The sequence below is a fragment of the Pterocles gutturalis genome, unplaced genomic scaffold, assembly GCF_000699245.1.
Source record: "Pterocles gutturalis isolate BGI_N339 unplaced genomic scaffold, ASM69924v1 scaffold5758, whole genome shotgun sequence".
NCBI classification, from domain to species: Eukaryota; Metazoa; Chordata; class Aves; order Pterocliformes; family Pteroclidae; genus Pterocles; species Pterocles gutturalis.
This window is the reverse complement of record NW_010120290.1, coordinates 103741-125576: the sequence shown is the minus strand read 5'-3', so window position 1 is coordinate 125576 and position 21836 is coordinate 103741. Positions and strand designations below refer to the sequence as shown.

At 39.3% G+C, this 21836-nt stretch overlaps 1 protein-coding gene across 1 annotated transcript; it reads left to right on the top strand.

The window, feature by feature from the left end:
• The first annotated feature begins 674 nt into the window (after positions 1–674).
• Positions 675–16967, top strand: LOC104464197 (nuclear receptor ROR-beta-like). The gene is made up of 8 exons (XM_010076839.1): positions 675–842; positions 4027–4090; positions 5937–6058; positions 7331–7463; positions 9318–9425; positions 10367–10477; positions 15907–16019; positions 16491–16967. The coding sequence occupies exons 1-8, from the start codon at positions 675–677 to the stop codon at positions 16644–16646; spliced, it is 975 nt and encodes a 324-aa protein (XP_010075141.1). The 3' UTR covers positions 16647–16967.
• The last annotated feature ends 4869 nt before the right edge of the window (positions 16968–21836 follow it).

The window sequence follows — 21836 nt, the reverse complement described above, 5'->3', positions numbered from 1 at the left end:
TGGAATTTTTCCTCAGTATTGTAGATTGAGATCTCCGAATGCTATACAGAGATGTCTGAAAAAGGCAGGACTGACTCATCAGCTGATAATAGACCCCTGCAGGTCTGTGCTATGCTGATTTATACTATCTAGGTTGCAATGTTCAGTCTTATGTATGTACTTAGGATTTAAGCAGCTCGTAACCTAACCCACTGGTGAAATACATGTTTGAGCTATCATAACCTTTGGAGAGTGCCTATTGTGCGATGTCTACTGAAATCTATAATAAGAAATCACAGTAGGGGAAAAAAAAAAGAAAGGGGAAAAAAAAAGAAAGGGGAAAAAAAAAACACAAAGAGCCCAACAGAGTAGCCAAAAATGGAAACAGAAAAGGTCATTTGCTGTTCTGGAAGCTGTGAGCTGTAGTCCCAAATTTATGCGAAAGGTGTATAGCTTGTGCGCTGTTGCTCTTCCCTTGCAACATAAGCTTTTGGCCTGTTTTGCTGATGGAATAGGGCTTTTGAGTCTTGCTGTCAGCTCTGCCTTCTGTTAGCACCATGTGATACTTCTTTAGCTACTGTCCAGCATCAGTGAAGGGAAGCAGAAGTCTGAGATACTTGGGTTCCCATAAGCTTTGGAAAAAAGGCTACTTAGCAGGTGAAGGAGATAGATAACCTTAGGGAGAGGCAGAAGCCATGACCCAAGCCCATGTTCACCCCAAAAGGTGGTGGCTGCTGGCCAATCAGCCTGAGCAGACTGGCCCCTCGTATGCATTCATGGTGCCTCTTACCCAGCCAAACACAGGGGATGGGATGTCAGAAAGAGAATGGCAAGCAATATTGGACATGTCTGTAGGAAACCAGGTTGGGTTTGTTGTACTAACCGTGGTATAGCTTGCTTCATTGTTCACTGGGTCATCCCATTCCTCACAGAATCAAGTCTTTTTGTTGTCTCTGTAGTTTTAGGTAGGCCAGGCCAAATTTAAAAGTATTTATTTTGCTAAAACAATGCTGATCACTCATGGTCCTCCTCATTCCTAAGTTGTCTATATCCTATATTTCACATCTTACCCTTCAGATACTGCCTTTTCTTGAGAGGTTTGTTTATTTCTGTTAGCACCAGTGAGATCCTTCATTATGCCTTAGGACAGTTCCCATCAATACTTTGACATGGCCTCTTTCAGGTATTGGCTTCAACAGTCTAATTTATAACCACTGAGCCATGAGCCCAGGACCATGTTCCATCCGTGTTCATTTACTCTGTTACCATGGTACCTTCGACATTTTACAGCCTCTTTTTCACCCACAATACATGTACGTCTTTATGATGTGGTTGCTCCATCTAGTCGTAGGCATTGAGTCCATCTTGTCTGACAAGTTGCATACGTACACACGCACAGTATTTCTTTCAAGAAACCCACAATTTCTTCTGTGAATGAGAACAAATGTTTTTGATAGCTTCCTGATGTACAATTTTCAGCTTCTTCTGGACATCTCCTACAATGCATTTTTTTTTTACACAGCTGCATTGCAAAATCTCAGTAAATTTATCTCCCTGTCCCACTGGCACCTTTCAGGGCTCCACCAGCAGTACCCAAGCTGGCGTGACAGGAAGGGCAGCATTCCCACCTGCTGCGGGGCACAGAGGCCAACCCAGCCTCTCAAATTTCTGCTCTTCGGCCATGCCAACCAACAATATCTAGGTTTCCATGTCACCCCTAATAATGGATGAGATTGAAAAGCTAGAATAGTGGGCCGTTACAGAAAACAAGACAGATATAGGCAAGACAGAAATGAAATATACGTGGTCATTCCAGGACATATCTTGTTTGAGTATTTATGATTTTTCAAGATGTTGGTTACAACTATTGACTGTTCTCTTGCTTAGGTATGTTGTTTCTGTTTAATCTCTCTGGAAACAAATACTTTTTCTAGATTTTTTTTTCTTTTAATGAAGCATAGCTTTTGTACAAAAAGCGTCTGCTTTCCATGAAAATTTTCAAGACACCAATACTACAAAATCTTCAAATTTAGAACCAAGTTACCTAATGTAAATGTTTCCATGTCAGAGTGCATGGTGGAGTTCAGACACTGGGAGCCTGTTATTTTCTGTGGGCCATGTCTCCCTGACAGAGTCAATCTGCCAGGATATACTGTGGCTTTCAAATTCACTGTGATACCATGTAGTATCAAGTGATCATGATTCATGGTAGAAGATACAGCCTTAATATAATAAACACAGTATATAGACAAAAGGGGAGGAGTGAAGCACCTAGTCGACATTTATGTTTACATACTAGGGCAGACAACCTTTACAAATCCTGCAGTTTATAGCTGTAGTTATTACAGTGCTGGTGGTGTACTATCATGCAGGCTCAGCAATTCTTTCAGTTGGAATTGTTAATTTTCACTCAACAGTTGCAGCAGTTGGTGCTTGTAAAATAAAATATTGCAGACTGATTCTCACACCTCAGTGGCCAGCATCATCATCTCTTATGTTTTCTTTTTCATAAAGCAAACTTTGACAGCCTGCTGTAACTTAGGTAGAATGGAGGCTGACAATATTTCAAACAGAAATGCAGTTCACACTGAGGTCACAAAAATTGAGTTGTCTTTTATAGCCCTTGCAGCCCATCCAAACAGATTCCTAGTTGTGTCTATGTAGCTTCCCAGTGTAAGGAGACCCTTGAAATATCTGTCTCAAGATTTTTGAAAACAAAATGAACAAAAGTCAAGACTTGATGTGTGGAGTGAATGTTGTGGACTCTTCTAGCCTGGAGAACAGGAGAGACATAGCTGTTGAGCATCACCCCAGCAGGGTACCTCCATAGGGTTGAGGCCACAGCCTCTACATCATGGCTATAGCTCTCCTCATGCTGTATGAAGCTGCTTGCTTTCTTTTCTCATTGACCCTTTCTTTCTAGTTCTACTAAAGTAATTAATTTGTTGAACTCGGTTACCAGCAGTGTTTCAGAGCTGCCAGGTCTCACAGAAATGTTTTGGGTACAGCACAGTACCTGTGCCATGTGACAGGAGAGGTTTACATTAGATGTCAGTACACTATTATCAGTGGTTTAGGAACCTCTTTCTCCATGGGATTTGCCAAGATGTGTACCAATTCCAGTGAAAAGATTCTAAAATCTGAAAATGTCAGCAAAAAAGGCTGTGGTCTTCGAAACCCTTTGAGAGTGATGTTCTTTTCTCTGCGTGAATTAGATCTCCTGCTTCTGGAGCATCTGAGAAACCAAGACAAGCTTATACTTTTACTTTTTGCATCATGTCATCTTGTAACATCCAGTGTATGGTATATTTGCATAAAGCTCCTTCCAGGGACTCCAGCGTTGAGTGTAAGCAAGCAGCCTCCTCTGCTGCTTATGCTGAATGAGACCTCCTCCCCTGAGACCCAGTGTACCCTTTCCATCACACACTCAGCCTTGCCTAGCCTGCGGCGCAAGTTTCAAGTCTGTCTTGTGCCTGATTCCTCTTTGGATGTTAGCATTCGGAGCTGCTGCTTGCTGCAATTGCCCTAGGCCTTCACACATCTAAATGGTTTTTAATGTCAGCTCAACCTAAGCACAAGTACATAAGGAAGAGATGTATGGGGGTAAAACACAGGATGTCATTCCTACAAAACCTTCAAGAGTTTTTCAGCTCTTCAGTCCTGAGGTAAATACGTAAATGGTAGGAAAAGGAGTGGAGCTGAGGATCTTTTCAGTAACATAGAACTGCTGATCAAATATATTTTGAGGTCAGGGAAATGAGAGGGTCTTATTTTCAGATTGTTGGCATCAGGTCACCTTTTCGGATTCAAAATCTGTCCATGCTGTAAAATTGAAGTATCTGAGGTATTTATTGTAAACACTGTCTTTATTTCAAGAGTGTGAACAGTTCCAGCTTTTGCAACAAATGTCAAGGCTAGGAGAGCTAGGCTAGGAAGCACAAGAGAGAAAAAGATGAGCCAATGGACTCAAAGAGCAAAATCCTTCACCATTCAGGCTCTGGAATTGTAATAGAAGTTGAAATCTTACTGCTTTCACTGGTGCTTTAGGTACAAGGCCTAAATGTTCCTCTGACCATACCTCAGTTCTGCCTGGTTAAATTCTTCCAGGAACGTAAGTGACAAAACCTATAGCTTGAGCTTAACTTCTGCAGTCACGTTTACCATGCCTAGGGATGTTACCAGAAAGATGATGTTGTTAAAACCATACTTTAAATAGAGCAATAGGCAGGTAAACATCTGAAATTTGATTTTTCTAAAAAAAGTGGGGTTTACTTTATTTTCTTGGTAAAAGAAATGCAAATAAACCTTTGTTGAGCCTTTTAAAAAGTCTGTTGAAATTCGTCATCCCTTTATTCCAACATGCCCATTTATCTGTAAAATTTTTACTATAAAATGCAACAGCTTGCCATCATAGGTTAAGACTTGCATCCAATTTTCCGTAAAAGAATGGTGGATAGATCCCTGTACTCACTAATATATGCTTTCAGTTATCCTTGTGCCTGCGTCAATTCTTCCATCAGGAAACCTAAAGATAGTGTTGACCTTTAAAGTGACACCTGCAAAGATTGAATTGAGCGGGTTTTATTGTTCCTACAAAAACCTGGAACTCTTTTGTGTTTTCTTCAGTGCCTTTCCACTGAGTCTCAGCTTATTAACTGTGACACTAACACAAGCATCCCTCCTTTAAATAACGCTCCTATAGCAGTGATTGCAGGGAGCATATAAATGTTTACATTCATTTTTCATCTTTCCTTCTTGCTGATGTTTTTAAAATCAGTAGACATTTTGCCAAAGAAGCAGTCTTATTTTGAGACCACCCACTGTACGCAAACTATTGAGGATGTGAATGAGTAAATTATGACATTCCTAGTTCTTTCTACTTCCCATGCTCAGGTTTGGCTAACGCATTCACAATGTCCTTTTCTTTTTCGACAAACATGTTTTCCACGAAATACCAGTTCTACCACAAGGGCTTCAATTCAGCTCTGTGACTTCAACTTTAAAAGCTATTCAGCTTAAGCAATGTCTTCAGGATGAAGCAGTGAGCTTCATTAGATATATAGGTCTCAAAGCTACAAAATAAGAAATCATCACATTTCTATAGCATGCTTTATCAAGACATCTCAACTTCTAGTCCTAAAGAATTCATGCTGGAAGTTTTTGTGAAAATCTTTTTTAATCTGCTCAAGTAGCTTAAAGGGCAAAGATCTACTTTAAAATACTTCCCTGGGGAGTTTACTCTTAGTTTCAGTGGGATCTCAGGCCAACACTGAATGCTTCCCTGTCCCCTTGCATCCTGCATTCCATGTTACACAGTAGTTTCTAAGGCTGCAATTTCAGAATAACTTTAAGTTAACTTAGTCCTGTATGTGAGACCTACTCCCCCCATGTCTCCTAAAACCCAGGATACTAGTTCTAGCTTTCACCACTTGCTAGCACCAGTCTCCATGTTCATGTTCATCAAGCTAAATCAGAAATTGATCCAGCTGAAGACTAACATGAGAAAAAATAGAAGAGACCTGTTTCCTGTTTCTCTGATATGAGTCACCCCAAGGTTTATGCAAATGCCCATGTCAGGACTGAGCGTCAGAGCTGGGTAGCTGCACAGGCTTGGGGAAGGCAGAAGTGATCAAGTAACCAGTGTCTACAAATACATTTATGTAAACAGAGAAAACAAAAATACTTCCAGAATGAAAGAGCCTGAATAGTTTCACAAGATTCATTCTCATGTGCAGATCCACTATTTATCAAGCATTGTTTGGCTTTCAGTTGAATACTTAACATTTTGTGACAGTCATCTCCAGAAATAAAAAAAAAAAAAAAATAAACAGAGAGCAGTAGCATTGGAAAGAATTTTTTTTTTTAAATCTGCATTTTCCAACGTGTAAGTTTTCAACATTTTGCTATTGCAAATCACTGTTCACTGTTTCATGCAAGCTATTTTTTATTCTCCACAGATCGAATTGCACAAAATATCATTAAATCTCATTTGGAGACATGTCAATATACAATGGAAGAACTACACCAGCTAGCATGGCAGACCCACACATACGAAGAAATTAAGGTCTACCAGAGCAAGGTACAATCCTGTAATATGCTTTTTCTTCTGCTCCTTAAGTTTTGAAATTGTTAACAGTGTAATGTATTTGTCAAGGATATGCTGGTGAGTTTCATATAGGTCAAAATGGGCTTTTAAATATCTTTGAGGAGCTGGTTACTGAAAACAAAGGAGTGACACTTCATAAAGAGAAGCAGCAGCTTTCCAGAATGTTGGGATGTTTGCTAATATCAAAGCTTAGACATGGTTGTGGAATCCAGTTATCTGTGCTTTGCTTGTTATCACAGATCTAAACTTCATGCAGAAATTCAGTTGACTTTAATGTAAGCTCGATGCTTTGTTGTAAGGATTTGAAGAAAATAAGACAACCTAACTTTGTTTCCTTATAAATTTGAAAACACATCCTTTTTTAACTAGTACCTGTCACTTATACACAATAGATAATTACAAACTGAATGTACTCCTTAAATTGAAGTTGTTCAAAACTGGGTGGAAAAATAATCTCATTATGCTACATTTCTGTTCTACCTCTGTGATTCTCAGTTGAAGTTCAGACTATTTCCCACTGGCACCTCTTCAGATGTAGTCCAGTCAACAGAAATCTTTGTGCCTCTGGAACAACCATCACTAGCAATGATTCTTCAGTCAGATTTCAGTTTGAACATTAGCTGATCATGCAAGAGACAGAAGAGACTCCAGCTTGTTCTTTGAAAGCTGAGGGGCTATGCAGTACTAGCAAGAATAAAAACACACCACAGATTGCACAGCTGTGGCATTCAAACGAAGAGTATCCATTTACATTTGCACACTTGCGTGTGTAAGGAAAATTATTATCAAGGAGAAAAACTTTTATGTAATCAGTGCTCAGTTTGCAGTGATACATTAATTATATATTATTTGAAGTTTCAGACTAGCAAAAATATTCTGTCAGATAACTTACTAGCACTGTGCCACTTCTTTCCTAAGAGTACTCTGGGATGTTTACGTTGTTTGTGGCAGTTTGTCTCTGTTGCACAAAAGCCAGCATTAAATCACAGTTTAACATTGGACAATGCATTTTCCACCTTTGAAGAGGCAATGCGAGAGTTCAGATCACTGGGGGAATCAGCTTGTGCAAACAGCCTTCTAATGAAAATTATTGAGTTCTTTGAGAAGCAAGAGATGCTGCTAGCTCTGCCTGGGGATGGGAGTGGAGCCTGAGGTGTGCGCCTTTCTGCAAGGCCACCTGGAGAACTTCATGCACTGAACCCACTTGCTCACTGCTTTGCTTTTCCATGTGTGTTTTTCTGTAAGACCAGAGAAGCTCTGTGGCAGCAGTGTGCCATTCAGATCACCCACGCTATCCAGTATGTGGTGGAGTTTGCGAAGCGCATAACAGGCTTCATGGAGCTCTGCCAGAACGACCAAATTCTCCTCCTTAAGTCAGGTGGGTAAACGCCGGAGGCTTGATACTGGTTTAGCACCCAGCACGTTAGAAATGTGCTCTGCTGTCTTGTTCTGCAAATCATTTTAATTTCGAAGGAGCTCTAATTAGAGTCTGTTTCATTAGCTACATTAACCCTTCCGTATTTCTCCACATTAATCATGCTACTGCCTTCTGATCCTCTTCCCTCTACAGTCAGTTGTGGTTATTAAGCACACGCACGCACACAGTCATTGCAGAAACTGCAGTCTCCAACATGACATGTGGTGGAAGGACCCTGCGAATTGAGCTGGTCAAATCAGTCATCTGCCACCCTGTAAAATCCCCACTTGTCATTAGTGAAACGAATGCAGGCTTACTGGGGCCTGCCTCCATGGTCATCTCAAATCTTTTTAATGAGACTACAGAAATACCCTCCAGCCAGTGCACAGGAGGGAAAATCCCTGCTGGCGCCAGTTTGTTTCAGAGTAAATGAGAGCAGATAACGGCAGTGTGCTCCAGCCGTGCTCTCTGGGTGTGCATGTGTGTGCATAAGGGCAAGGGGGAAAAGGGTTTCCTTCCCTCTCATGGGACTCAGTAATTTCTGTCCTCCAGAAGAATCATGACAAGATTTATCGTGAGGAGGAAAAAGTGATACAACCAAGTGAACTGTGACTGGTAATTATCTGTGTTTACCCTGTCATATTAGTTTCTTGCTCCCTCCATGTTTAAAAGGCAGGATGCTGTGTGAGGTGGCTTGTTAAAGCGTAAGTGCTGCCTGTTTCAAGAGAGAGCTCTTCATTAAGGCTGAAAACCAGTGTGATTCAGCTCCCTCTACACAGAGGCTTGGTGTGGAGCTGGACTGAGACAGTGGGCACAGGTGCAAAGGGAAGGGATACAAAGATCCTGGGAACACGTGGACAACCTCCTGGAAAAACAGAGTTGTAGCACGAGAACTCTTTTTTTAAAGCTCATACTAATTTTGAAAATTCTGCAGATCCCAGTGCACCCCAAGTAACTTGTTCATTTGGCTGACAAAGCTAACAACACAACTGCACCTTTAGCAAAAGGTACAGTTATATTTGACTATAGAGTTGGACAACGCTGCACCATGTATAAATACGTCAAGTATAATTTTCTGTTTTAATGATGAGCAGGAGTTAGAAAATCAGGACTTTTCACTCAAAAGATGTCTGGAAAAGAATCCTCAGATTCAGAGTTCCTCTTACAGGAGATGCGGATTTAGTTAAGGGATGCTTAAAATTTTTCTCTTCATTTTCCCAGACTGCATATTTTTGCAGTTAGGAAATAATAGGAAAGATAAAGAGAAAAAAAGAAGGGTTCTTTTGGCTATTTCTCAACCTGAAAGAAAAACAAGGGAATCAAAAGTAAAACCCAATTTAGGGGTGTTCTTGAAGATATTTAGTGAAGTTCTCCCCTTCCACCCAAAAAAAGCTGGGATTTTTATACATGTTGAATGAAGCTGCTTTTCTTCTCTTAAAAAAAAAAGGTTTAATTACTAAAAAGGAGTTTCAAAAAAATGGCTAATCTTCAGGATAAAATATTTCAAATTGAAAATATTTGCCCAGATCTAAATTCCAATTAAGTCCAGGCCACCAATTCGCTGCAATGGGGGAAAAATCAACCTAAAGAAAAGGTGGTTAGGCTGGAACAGAAATTACCCCTTCTCTACTCAACGCAGACAGAAATATTTTTTCTCTGATTCAGACTTATATCATCTAGATGCCTTCAAACAGTGTCTATCCCTGCTGATGTTTCAAATGACTGATGTCTTCCTAAATATTTTCTTGACATTTCCCATATTCTGATGTTTTGCAGTAATGTGTGGTATTTTTGTTCTTTTTTCATGTATGATAGGCTGCTTAGAAGTGGTTTTGGTGAGAATGTGCCGTGCCTTCAACCCACTCAACAATACTGTTCTGTTTGAAGGAAAGTATGGAGGAATGCAAATGTTTAAAGCCTTGGGTATGTTGGTCTTCTGCTCAACCAATTACATTGAACCACATAGTGACAATTTGTCTTTCTGAAAACAGTGACCCACAATGAAAATCTGCAGTCGATGTTGAATCCCCAAACCTCTAAATCTGTAGGCTGGAACTGAAAAAGAAAAAAGATTACTCCAGTAGCTGCTAGCAGTGAGAAGTGTTTTTCTCTAATAAAAAAAGAAACAGCATGAGAGTTTTTCAGATAGATTTCTTACTCGGCTATCTGAAGTTTTGATAAAACATGAGTTTATGGCAGGAGCCAAGGAGTTTGTCTTCATGTATTGAAACAATTGCTTCATTTCTCAATGTGATATTGACTGCTACATGAGATTTTAACAGCTAAATGCATGTCTTTTGCCCATCCATGAGACTGATGCATCATCAGAAATTTATTCAGGACCAAATTCAAAGAGAGATATTTTCTTCAAATGTATATATTTTTCTTATTTGCATATGGATAAATGTAACACTACAAATTTAAAGTGTTTATGAACATGCATTAGTTGAGTTATTTTGATCTTTATAATGTTTTCACAAATTTTCATGAATATTTGTACTGTTAGTTAATAAAATTACATATGTGAAAGTTATTTAGGACTGGTCATTCATACCTCTTAGATTTAATATCTATTTAGAAATGGCATTTTTTTGTACTCTGGGAAAAGAAAATGCTCTTCTAAGATGTCTGTGCAATTTCCGTAGAGGTCATGCACCTAATTCTCAATAATTTGTGTGCTCTAATGGGTGTTTCAGTGATATCTTTTTGGGGTGGGTGGAATTTTAATAGCTGATGAAAGGCACTTGGTTTAGAAGCACAGACATTCACTCACAACTTTTTTAACACCAAAACAATCCACTTTTCATGGCAGGTTAAAGAGCTGATAAATTTCTAGCATTGATTTTGTCCTCTGTGGTCTGCAGGTTCTGATGATCTGGTGAATGAAGCATTTGACTTTGCAAAGAATTTATGTTCCTTACAGCTTACTGAGGAGGAGATTGCCTTGTTTTCATCTGCTGTTCTGATATCACCAGGTAATATTTCATTCCAAACACCACAATGATTTTTTTTTTCATCCTTGTCCACCTCTATTTCTACCTACTGAAACAGCTGTCTAAGCTGTATTAAGCAATATAAAGCAATGTATTAAGCAGTGGAAGAGTATCTGAATTGCACAGATACACCTCACTCTCTTTTTGATAGATTGTCAGGAATTACACATACTGGAAATAGATACAAAATGTGGGGGTAACAGACATGGAGCCAGATCACGTTCCTCCAGACCATGTACAGAGAAGCATAGTACTGAAGGAGGTGCATGTTCCTCCTGGCATTTTCAGGGAGCTCAAACCTCACAGCCCTTAGCAGTTTATATAGTCCCTAAATATGATGGGCTTTTTCTGTGAATATAAGAACATGAGCAGTAAAAATCTGTATGAGGTCCTGTCTGAATTTAGCTCCAGGGGATAGGTGGTGATTCCAGTGGCAACACTCTGTTTAACATATCCATATATCATAACTCTGCATAGGCAAGCATACATTCAGTGGGTGATGGCTGTCTGACCACAGAAAAGGGGGGTTTGTGATTGAACTGACACAGAAGGTGCATCTAGTAGGTAAGCTCACAGCTTAGTGTGAGATTTTTAAACATGCCTCAGGTGAGGTGGATCCCCAGTTCCCACTAAAAGCAACCTCTTGAAAGGCTTTTACAAAAAATCTCACCATCAATTATTTTTCCAGCCTGTCCTGCTAAAGACTTCCCCTAGGTCACTTTGCCCTTTTGCACATCTGTGGTGTAGATTATGTTAGGCAGAATTAGAATTAGACTAGCGCAGATGGTGTCAACATGTTCGTTCTCATCATTAAGGACACCTACTGAAAGGACTCTGCTCTTTTTATTTTTCCTTTGAGCAGTTCTTGTGGTTATCTGCTCGGAGGTAAAACGGTTGAGCTGGTGTCTCTTCATGGTGTTAGGCCAGGATGTTCCAGAGAGGACCTTCCAAACAGTCATCATTTACACATCAGAGGTGTCCCAGCTGCACACAGGGGTGAGAGTTGCCTGTGCACTGTCCCCCAGATGCTCTGACTGCCTCTGGGACAGGGCACTTGCGGTGTCCCAGCGGGTGCCTGTCCATCAGCCCTCCCTCAGTCTGAAAAGACCAAAGCTGTGAGCATGACACAGATGTGCAGCCAGTGCTGGCTCCTGGTTAGCATTAGTGGCCTGTTCAGCAAACTCGGTGCAAAGCCAAAGACAACCTGGAAATTTGTTTGGGGTCTGTTTCTTACTGAAGTTCTTCAGTAAGATGTTAACAGAGACTGCAGAAGATTGTTTCAGTTTCCAGCTGACTTCGTATTATGAAGCCAGGGGAAGCAGGAAGATGGTGATGGGATCCTTGTAAGCAGGATCTGTATTTCTCTTTTGTAACAGCTGGAGGATTTTTTACTCTATTTTCTTACAATTAGGAACAGGAAAAGTAGGAGTTAGCTGAACAGAGAGAAACAGTACGATCATGTTGAAGCTGACTTCAAAGCACCTTGGATCAGATGGGGGCATCTTACCTGTAGGGAGAAAGACAATCTAGTTATGTAATTTCTAGACAAACTGAAAAGAAGTCATGTTTCTGTCTCCCACGTAATCCTGGAAATGAGAACAAGTTATAGCCCTATTCAACAAAATCTGGTTGCAGAAAGCTTCTAACATCTCAGAGTGTCCCGTGCCTTAGGCCTGGGCAAAACTTATTTAAGCAATGGAAGGTTTCCCATTGATTTTAATGGATTTTGGATCAAGTAATTTGTGAAATGTGCTTAGCTGCAGGTAGGCATTAGATTGACATCAACATTCTGATTCAGCTCTGCAGTTCTACATGTGTCGATTGACATCAACATTCTGATTCAGCTCTGCAGTTCTACATGTGACCCTTTAGTTTGCAAAGTACCAAAATCTCTTGCATTCTGCCAGCAGTTCATGTTGCCTGAGTATCCACAGTCATTTCTATTTCTCGCAGCTGTACCAAGTACTTGAAAAAGCTAGCAACTCAGCACTGGCTTTGAGCCAGCTGTATTGCAGGCATGTGTTGTAAAAGCTTCTCCATTAACTCTAGTAGTGCATTTCAGTCCTGATGTACATCAGTACTGATACAGCCGTTCATAGCTGGATGTCTCCTGAATAGCAGCTTCTGTTTCTACTAAGTAGCACAGATAAGTACAGGTAATTCCAAGTTTTTTTTCCACTATAATCAAGCATCAGGTTTGAAGGTGGTGCTACAAGATGAAATATTTCAATAATCCACAGTTTTCCATTTCACATCCAAGTTGGCTTTTGCCTACTTGCAAGTAAGAGGACACATACAGTGTCTCCTGTTCCTGTAACAAAACAAAAACAAAAACAAACAAAAAAAAAAGTGCTTGATGAATGCCGACTGCTTATTTCTGTAATCTGTAAGCATGTGTATCTTTAGTCATAGAAGATGCAGTAAGAAAGAAATGATGGACTGCAGCAGCATGTACATGAGTGAAAGCAATCTTTCTTCCATAAAATGACTGTGAATTTTGGTTGTGCCAGTAATTCCCTTTTCAGCTCAGCTGCTAAGTTTGGGAGTGGGAAGGCAGGGAAAATCAGTTAGATTGAACTGGCATTGAACGTTGCCATTTATTTGCTTAAAAAATGATTACAGTAAACAATAGAGAAAGGGGCAATTTCCTTCTGCACGAGATGTTCAGGTTTCTTCCCAATAAAGTCTTTCATCTTGGGAACATACATAAACATTAACAAATGAAGCACTGCTTCACAGAATCACCTGCACCAGTCCTTCCATCCACTAGTGCAGATACATAGAGATTCCCCATGGGAAGTACTCATATTCATAAATTCACTGAATCATAGAATGGTTTGGGTTGGAAGGGACCTTAAAGATCATCTCGTTCCAACCCCCCTGCCATGGGCAGAGACACCTCCCACTAGGCCAGGTTGCTCAAAGCCTCATCCAGCCTGTCCTTGAACACCTCCAGGGATGGGACATCCACAGCTTCTCTGGGCAACCTGTTCCAGTGTCTCATCACCCCCACAGTAAAGTTTATTTCCTACAGAAGCCACCATCCTGAAGGGTGATTCTTGTGCCCCTGATCTCAGTGTTCAGGTAGTTTACAGGAAACAGAGCAGTTCCATCAGGAGTAAGGGGACCTAAGAACATCCATTAATACAGTTGCTAAGGTTGCAAGGCCCAGTGTCAGATCCATCTTCCATCTGATTCAGAGCACAGATCCAGATTTGCCATTTCAGCATGAATCTAACCACTCTGCTTGGAGGTGATTCTTTAACTTGATTTCTAATTTCAAAGGTTAAAACATTGTAGAAGCTCTCCAGTAAATGTTGCAGAGGCATCTCCACCTGTAAACGTGCCAGACGCAGGTGGTAAGACACTGACCTGGCTGCCTGCTGTGTGCCAGCCCCTATTCTTAAATTCTGACTGGCCATGTTCCTTTTTTCATCTTCCTTTTTGCAAAAGCAGATCTTGTAAGTTGTCCCTTATCCTCTTTTGTACACTATTCTCTGCCTAGTGGCCTGTGCACTCTTTAAAGATACACAAGCTCAAAACCCAAAAGGAAAAGTACAGAACTGAATCACTGTTTCTTACATCCTGTATGGGCATCCACTGATCTATTGACTTTTTCCTGCACTTTTGTGAATGTAACTAGAGGTGCCTGGGGAATTCCAGCCAAATTTGCAGATGTTTTTCAGGTGGTGGGAACCTCATTTTAGGAGACAAACTTAATATCCACTGTAAAATTTCACCTAGGTCTTTGTATTGAATTTAAGAACTCTTGTGTCATATGCAGCATGCTCCATGACAGATCAGTGATTAAACCTGTCCTCCAACAGCCTCAGTCTATTTTTGAGTTTATTCTTGTGACAGAAATGTAAACCTTTAAGGATTGCTCTCTGTGATAAATCTTTTTAGCTCCAGTCTGCCACAATAGGCCTTGGTTTAACACTATTGAAAGGCATGTTTTTGCAGTAGCATAAAATTGGCACCTAACCTATGAAGTCTAAATATTACTGTGTGCTTATTTGTGTAGATGCTGTGTGTACTCTCAGCTAATTCTGTTTCTATGGCCGCTGGTGGCACAGGATCCATTGGCTTACCCTCTGGGAGAATGATTCTCTATGCTTTGCAAAAAGATTATTTTCTTTTCTTGGTCATTTACTATGTACCTAGAGGTTTGGTTCTGTCTCTTTTCACAGAATTTCTTGATGGACACTTTCTGTACACCTCTCTCCACAGACAGTCAGATAAATTACAGAATCCTGATCCTCCTGTAATGAATACTATTCAGCTCCAACCTCTGTGGCATGTATGCTCACTGAAATGGATGACTTATATTATTTCTATGGATTATTTTAGTGACTAGAAGTGGGTGAAAGGGCTCTGAAAGGGATTTTCCAGCACTTTTCAATTTGTACGTGAACATTCATGCCCTGTGATAAATTAGATTTTCTTTTTTCCTGTTTGAAAGCTGAAATCTATACCTAAGAATTGGTCTGGTCTGAGGGAGAGAGAGAGAGGAAGAAAACAAGTTTGCAGTATGGGAAAACAGATGGTTTAATGGTGCTCTAAACACACTGTATTCATGGTTTTGGGATTGTCTTGGGGTCTTCTACTTCTCTTTCTGTGTGTTTGTCTCCAGAAGCTATGACTTGTGAGAATACAGATCTTAAGGAAGAACTCCTACACTTGGGGTTTGAGTTCCATATAGGAACCCAGTTGAGCCATATAGGTTTCTAAACAACTGTGTCTGTAGCTGTTATTCTCACAGATAATATTTTATTTTGTGTTGCTTAGAAAGAGAACATTTTTAAATAATGAGAAATTTGCACTTCAAGACATTGCAACAACTCATAATTCTTTTGAATTATTAAAGAAATTCTTTTGAAGGGAGCCATTTCTTTTTATTCAGAATATAATATTTGGTCTGAAAATGTTAGCCTAGTAAATAATGAGCTATATTTTCTTTTAATTTTTAAATAATTATATTCTATTATTTTCAAAGAACTGTTTTGATCAATATGTTTATTATTTATGTATTAAGATGCTGAGATAACATGACATGTTTTTCACCTAGCCAGTATGAAGTTAGAAGATCATTTATTGTACCAAGAGAGAATAATAAAATGGCTGGGCCTTGTTTCATTTCTGCTCCCATCTTTATCTCCAACATCTTGGTTTAAACATAGAGATCGGGAACCAACATTGTGTTACTGTGCACTTTGTTAAATTCTCAGATGATCCTTTAATGGATTAAGATACTTTGCCTCTGAAACCATGTCTTAATTATCATGCAGTCCTTCCTCATGGGAATTAATGATTGCTGGGAGTGCTTGCCAGCATGGGACAGTGTGTTCATCCACGAGCATGCCCCACATCTGCGCGTTCTTGACTTTAGCTCTGGCTTTCCCTTTTCTCAGATCGAGCCTGGTTAATAGAGCCAAGAAAGGTCCAGAAGCTTCAGGAAAAGATTTACTTTGCACTTCAACATGTGATCCAGAAGAACCACCTCGATGATGAGACTTTGACAAAGGTAATTTTTTAAAACGAATAGCTGAGTGCCCCTTGATGATAACTCTTTTTTTGTAGCCATTTCTCCATGTATTGATGCAGTAATGTAAGTTAAAAGCAGCACACTATGTGCTTGCAATGTATAGGAGAAGTAAGGCTTGTTTCCTTTTACTCAATTTTTTTGTTCAATCCACTAATCTTTTTAATTGGTACCCTAGCAAGAGTGAGATTGCCTTTAAAAAATACTCCTGGAGGCAGTTCCTTGTTAAATGCATTTTTGGCACTTGGCTAAAATTTCCAGGACAATTGTTTTTAGCCTCTTACAATAACAACAATGTTTGGTCCTTTGGATGGGTAGTTTTGATGGAGTTCAGAGTATTGTATTCAGTTACCCAATGAGATGTTAATGTAATGTAGTTCATTTTGGAAACTGTAATTTGTGTTAAATTTGCTTCCTCCCTCTTTCTTTTCTTTTTATTTTAATGTCTTGCAGTTAATAGCCAAGATACCAACCATTACTGCACTTTGCAACTTGCACGGAGAGAAACTACAGGTATTTAAGCAATCTCATCCAGATATAGTGAACACACTGTTTCCTCCATTATACAAGGAGCTTTTCAATCCAGACTCAACCACTGGCTGCAAGTGAAGGGGATAATAGAATTTTCACGTAGTCATGGAATGCATCACTATTAAGACAAAAAGAAATGTTTTCATGAAGAACTTATTAAAAATGTCACTACTGCAACACTAGGAATGTCCTGCACTTAATAGAATTATTTTTCACCGCTACAGTTTGAAGAATGTAAATATGCAACTCTGAGTGGGGATGTCTTTTTTCTCTTTTCTTTGTTTACTTTTTTTTTTTTTTAAACTGAAAATGAATATACAAATATAGGACACTGGGTGTTTCTTTTTTTTTTTTTTCTTAATTTTATTTTATTGGGAGATGTTTTGAGAGACAACTGTTCCTAGAATTTTATTGTAGATATACATGAGAATAGAGCCGTACTTTGCAGTATTACTCTTGCTGTTTATTGTTCAAATATAATTTAAGAAAATTCCACTTATTAGACTTGCCTATTTCTATGTTTTTAGATAGTTTAATGCATGTGGAAATTTGTAGGTGTCTTGGAAAATATGGTGCATGTATGGAATACACACATATATATATGTGCTATACTCTTTTATATATATATATGTAGGTATTATATGCATACATGCTGTAGCTTAAAAATCCCATGCCTACTTTTAAAGGATGCTCAGCCTGGCTATCATTAATTTCTTACTCTCCAGGTAATGTATTAGATTTACTTTGGGCAATCAAGATTTTCTTTGCCAGTCAGAGTTAAATTATCAGCTGCCAATGTGTAATGACAGGATCACTTCTGAGATATGTGTAATGTAGTGCATGTGTGCAGTCTGTAAATGAAGCATCAGGAATGTATCAGTGGTGCAAAAGCCTTGTCTGGATGATTTTAGTGGAGAGAGGAAAAGGGGTTTTTTTAATTTTCTCCCTGTTAGAGGGATAGAGCATATATAAAAGTAAACATAGTAGGACTTGATGTCAGTCAAGTATCTGAAACACAGAGTACAAATGCAGACTATCCCACACATACATTTTTTTGATTCCACATGCAATTTTATTTTATATATACTGCTTTGAAAAGTATGTGCAAGGCTTGGTTTGTTTTTTGCTGAACTCAATGGAAAGACGTGGTGAACTCAGTGAAAACCATAGGAAGCCTAAAATGTAGCTCTGAAGAGTAGCGGCAGAGGAGGGAAGGGAAGGAAGGAGGAGGAAAGTCAAGGCAAGCAAGGTCCATAGTTATGAAGGCAAATATAACTGTCACTGTTTCTGACACAGCCATCATCGAAATGGGACTGATGGTTTCCATTACACACATACATATATGTATGTTACATCTACATGCATACATGTATGTATATATCTGCATGTATATAACTGTATATATACACATATATAGGGTTGATTTTAGATGCACTTCAGGAGGGGAGCAGAGGATTGAGTATTTCCTTTTGTCTGTCTCTGAACCGGCTTCACGTGCATTTGCTTGCAAAACCAAAGGCAAACACAGAGGGGAGTGGAAGACTGCCATGGACCTAATCTTGTGGATTAATTAAGTTTAATTAGCAGTCATGATTAATGTATTTGGATTCTGCTGGAGATATAAAACATGGACTTTTTAGCTATGGAACAGGGATTACATTTCTGCTCCGGCTCGGTCCTTACCATCACTTTTACCCATTGTGAGGTTTTTCAGAGAAGTATCGTCTGGGGACACCATCAGAAATAAGAGGAAGCAGGCAGTAGAGAGGAAGTGAAGTGAAGCCAGGATCACAAGCAGATACATTTCATTATTTCAAATCACATACAAGTCAGTGCAACCTGAGGCAAGGCAAGGCAAGGAGGAGCAGGCTGGCAGGGAGGCCAAAGAACTCGCCCTCTGCCAGGCCTCATGGCTGAACAGTGTCACAGGAAGCCCACAGGGACACAACTGGGCCCCAGGGCCGGTGCAGAAACTTGGCTTGTTGAACGGATAACTTAATGCCTCCAGGTTTTCCAGCAGACTCACACAGTTCTGGTCTCAATCTTCTGTTCCCTTTTCCGCATGACCAGATAACCATAGGCTGTTCCAAGTAGTTTGTGGAGTTTTCCCTTGCCCTCCATTAGCGGTTTGCAAGTTTACCTTCATGTTTCATGACAGAATCCATTCTAGACAACATCAACATTTGTTTGCTCTGTTTTAGCAATGCCAGACTCGATACAAGAGCAGTTACAAACTCTCAGCTAATAAACGTTTCTCTGCAGGTCCATTACAACTTAAAAAGAAAAAAGAAAAAAACCTGCACAGCAAAATTAGTTGTGCTGCGATTTTTTTTTTGCAAACATGACATACTCTTCAAAACTACGTAGAACAGCAATTTCTAAAATACCTTTTATGCTCCAGATTCAGAGCACATTTTCTCATCTCTACTAATTACATTAAAATGTCTTTAATTAATATAATAAAGCATTGCTCTTAATGCTTCTTTATACCACTTAAACCCTAAGACTGCCATTCCTTTATAAGGTGATTTATCTGTTTGCAGCCCCTTTTACAAGGCAAATGCATGAAAAGGTCCCCAACCTTCAACTCCTTCTACTGCCAGAAAACTTAACTGACAGTATTTATGTACCACTTGTGTGAATTTATTTGGTAAAAAACTCAAGTCAAAGTGAACCCTAGAAGTGCTCTGTTTTAACTGCAGGGGATTCATGGTTTCATTGTCTTTTCCAACACGAGAACACACACATACAGATTCTTTTAAATCCTTTATAAGCTTGTTTTCAGTACATCAAAAGTAATATATATTTATCCAACCCAGAGAAATATAGAAGATGTGATAAATATTACTGTTCTTAGTGCTGATAAATAAGGAGGTTTGTTGTGTTTACAAATAGTCCTTCACAATTATGTGTTACATCTTGAAAATGTTTTGCTCTTTCCAAATAAGCTTATCAGTTCTTGGAATTTTTGACTATGTCTTAGGCAAGATAACCAAATGGAGATCACCAGTGAAAAAGACATTATTTGATAATTATCCACAGGGCTTTTAATCCTTAAAGCACTATTCTTAAATCACTGCACCCTCATGACCTTTTCAATCAGTAAGGATTACTGCCACTTTTTAAAGATGCACAAATGAAGGAAAAGAAGTTAAATGACTTGCCAGAGACCACAGAGGTAGCGGTATCCAGTCCTGGAATAAATACGGATTCTTGTCTTTTGTCCTAAAAATATTAAGATGCTGGTATACAAAATCTTCGTTGCCATTCATAGGCAATAGCCTGTACAAACAATTACAAAAATTGCTAAACAAATTTCAGTCTTCAAATAAGGTTAATTATCAACAGCTTGCTCTGTTTTTGTTACTGCTATCACAGAATTTGAACAAATAACTTTGTTTTTTATTTGGAAAATAAAAAGTCATTCTCATACCTTATATATTTGTGGTAACTAAGGCTGAAAAATTTTATTTAATTTTCTGTCATGTGGGATTGGCTGCATGGGTAAAGTAGTACCTCTTTTGCCCTTCATTGACTGACTTTAGAATAACAAATAATAATCACATGCTACAGGCTGAATTTTTGTTGTTGGTTTTGATACATAGTCATTTATACTCAAAATTTCAAATTCTTGATATTGGATTTCATAAGTTCAAGTTATCCATAGACTTTAAATAATAAAATAGCATGAATTTGAGTAAATAACTGAATAATCTACTCACAAAATGCATTTCAGAAAATATTAGTGTTGCACTTCATTTATTCTTGGCTTTCATTAGTCCACAGTAGTATCTGAAACCCTTCAATTAAATCTCTAAAACAAGGATTTGTCACAGCTGCTCTCTCTAGTAATTGGTTATGTTTGTTGGGTTTTTTTTAGTGACAAGCTTTACAAATGGGACACATTTTTTAGTGATTGATTAACCCAGGATCTTTAACAAAAGGATATTTAAGCATGTATTGAATCTTCTAGCATTGCTCTCAGATAATTCAACCACATTGATCTAAATTATCTTTGGCATCAAGGAAGCAGATGTAGGCTGTTCACTACGCTATCACAGAGACTTAATTTTGGTGTAAATGTCACTCTTGACAGCTCTTTGTATAAAGAATTAATTCCAAGAGTCATATTTCCTTTTAATGGAAAGATTGCTTCAGAGATTGGTACAAAAAAAAGCAGAGTAAAATAAGGTACTCAGCTGAGCCAACTTGTTTCCAAAAACAATGTATATTTTTTTGGTTGGTTTGTGAGAGGCACCATTTAGGAATTTGTTCTGCAAGTTGTCAGGCTTCCTTAGCTCTAACTAGAGCCACTAAAAATGGAGGCATCTCAGCACCACACAGAAGGTGCTCGAACCCTCATAAAGTCAGAGGCCCTTGGTGATAAGAGATCCCCTTTGAGCTTTGCAGAGTACAAGTCAGATGTTATTCCCATACTTGCATTTTAATGTTTTACTTCATGCTTCCCAGTGTTCATTTCAGCTCCACTTCACAGGGATCAGTTTATTCCTCCTGTTGTGCTTCGGGCACCAATGCTGTCTCAATACCTGTGCCAGGTTATGGTGCTCCAGGTGGAGCAGCTACCAGACCCGTCTGTGAAGATGAGCTTTATTGTATGATTTTTCTTTGTCAGCTTTCATGGTGGCTGCTTGCACAGGTGTACATTTCCCTTTGGAATAATTTGCAGGGATTTCTGACCTAACAACTTCTACACAAAGAAGGTGCAAAGCTGCTCTTTTGTGCTGGCCTCTCAGCCTCCCACCACCGGGCTTGGACAAGGCTGCAGCAGCCTCACAAATTGGTCAGGAAGCACAGTCAGAGACATGCAGCTCATAGCTCCATTCACTGTTGTCTTTTTCACCCCCTCTAAAGCTGTGCTACAAAGCACATTTGAAAGATGTTCAGGCCCAACCCCACCCTCCTTCCTCCTGACTCTGCATTGATTGTGCTGTTTCCAGAAGAGCCAAGTTCCAGCCTGGAAGCTTTGTTCCTATTTTCAGAGTCATTGTCTGTTGGACATCCCAGGAATATAGCACTGGGCAATAAGGTCAAAATGAAATATTAAAGAGCTTTTTGTCCAATACGATATGTCTGCACATATATGAAATGGAAATCTGAGACAGAACAGCTTGCTTTTCTCTGGCCATAACAAAATAGTGTATTTACACCTCCCAACCTGTCCTAGCACTTTCTGCCTCCACTCTGGAGACTAACTCCTATCTGACATCCATTAGGAACAGTGTGTTGGAGACCCAGTCCTCTTCTTTC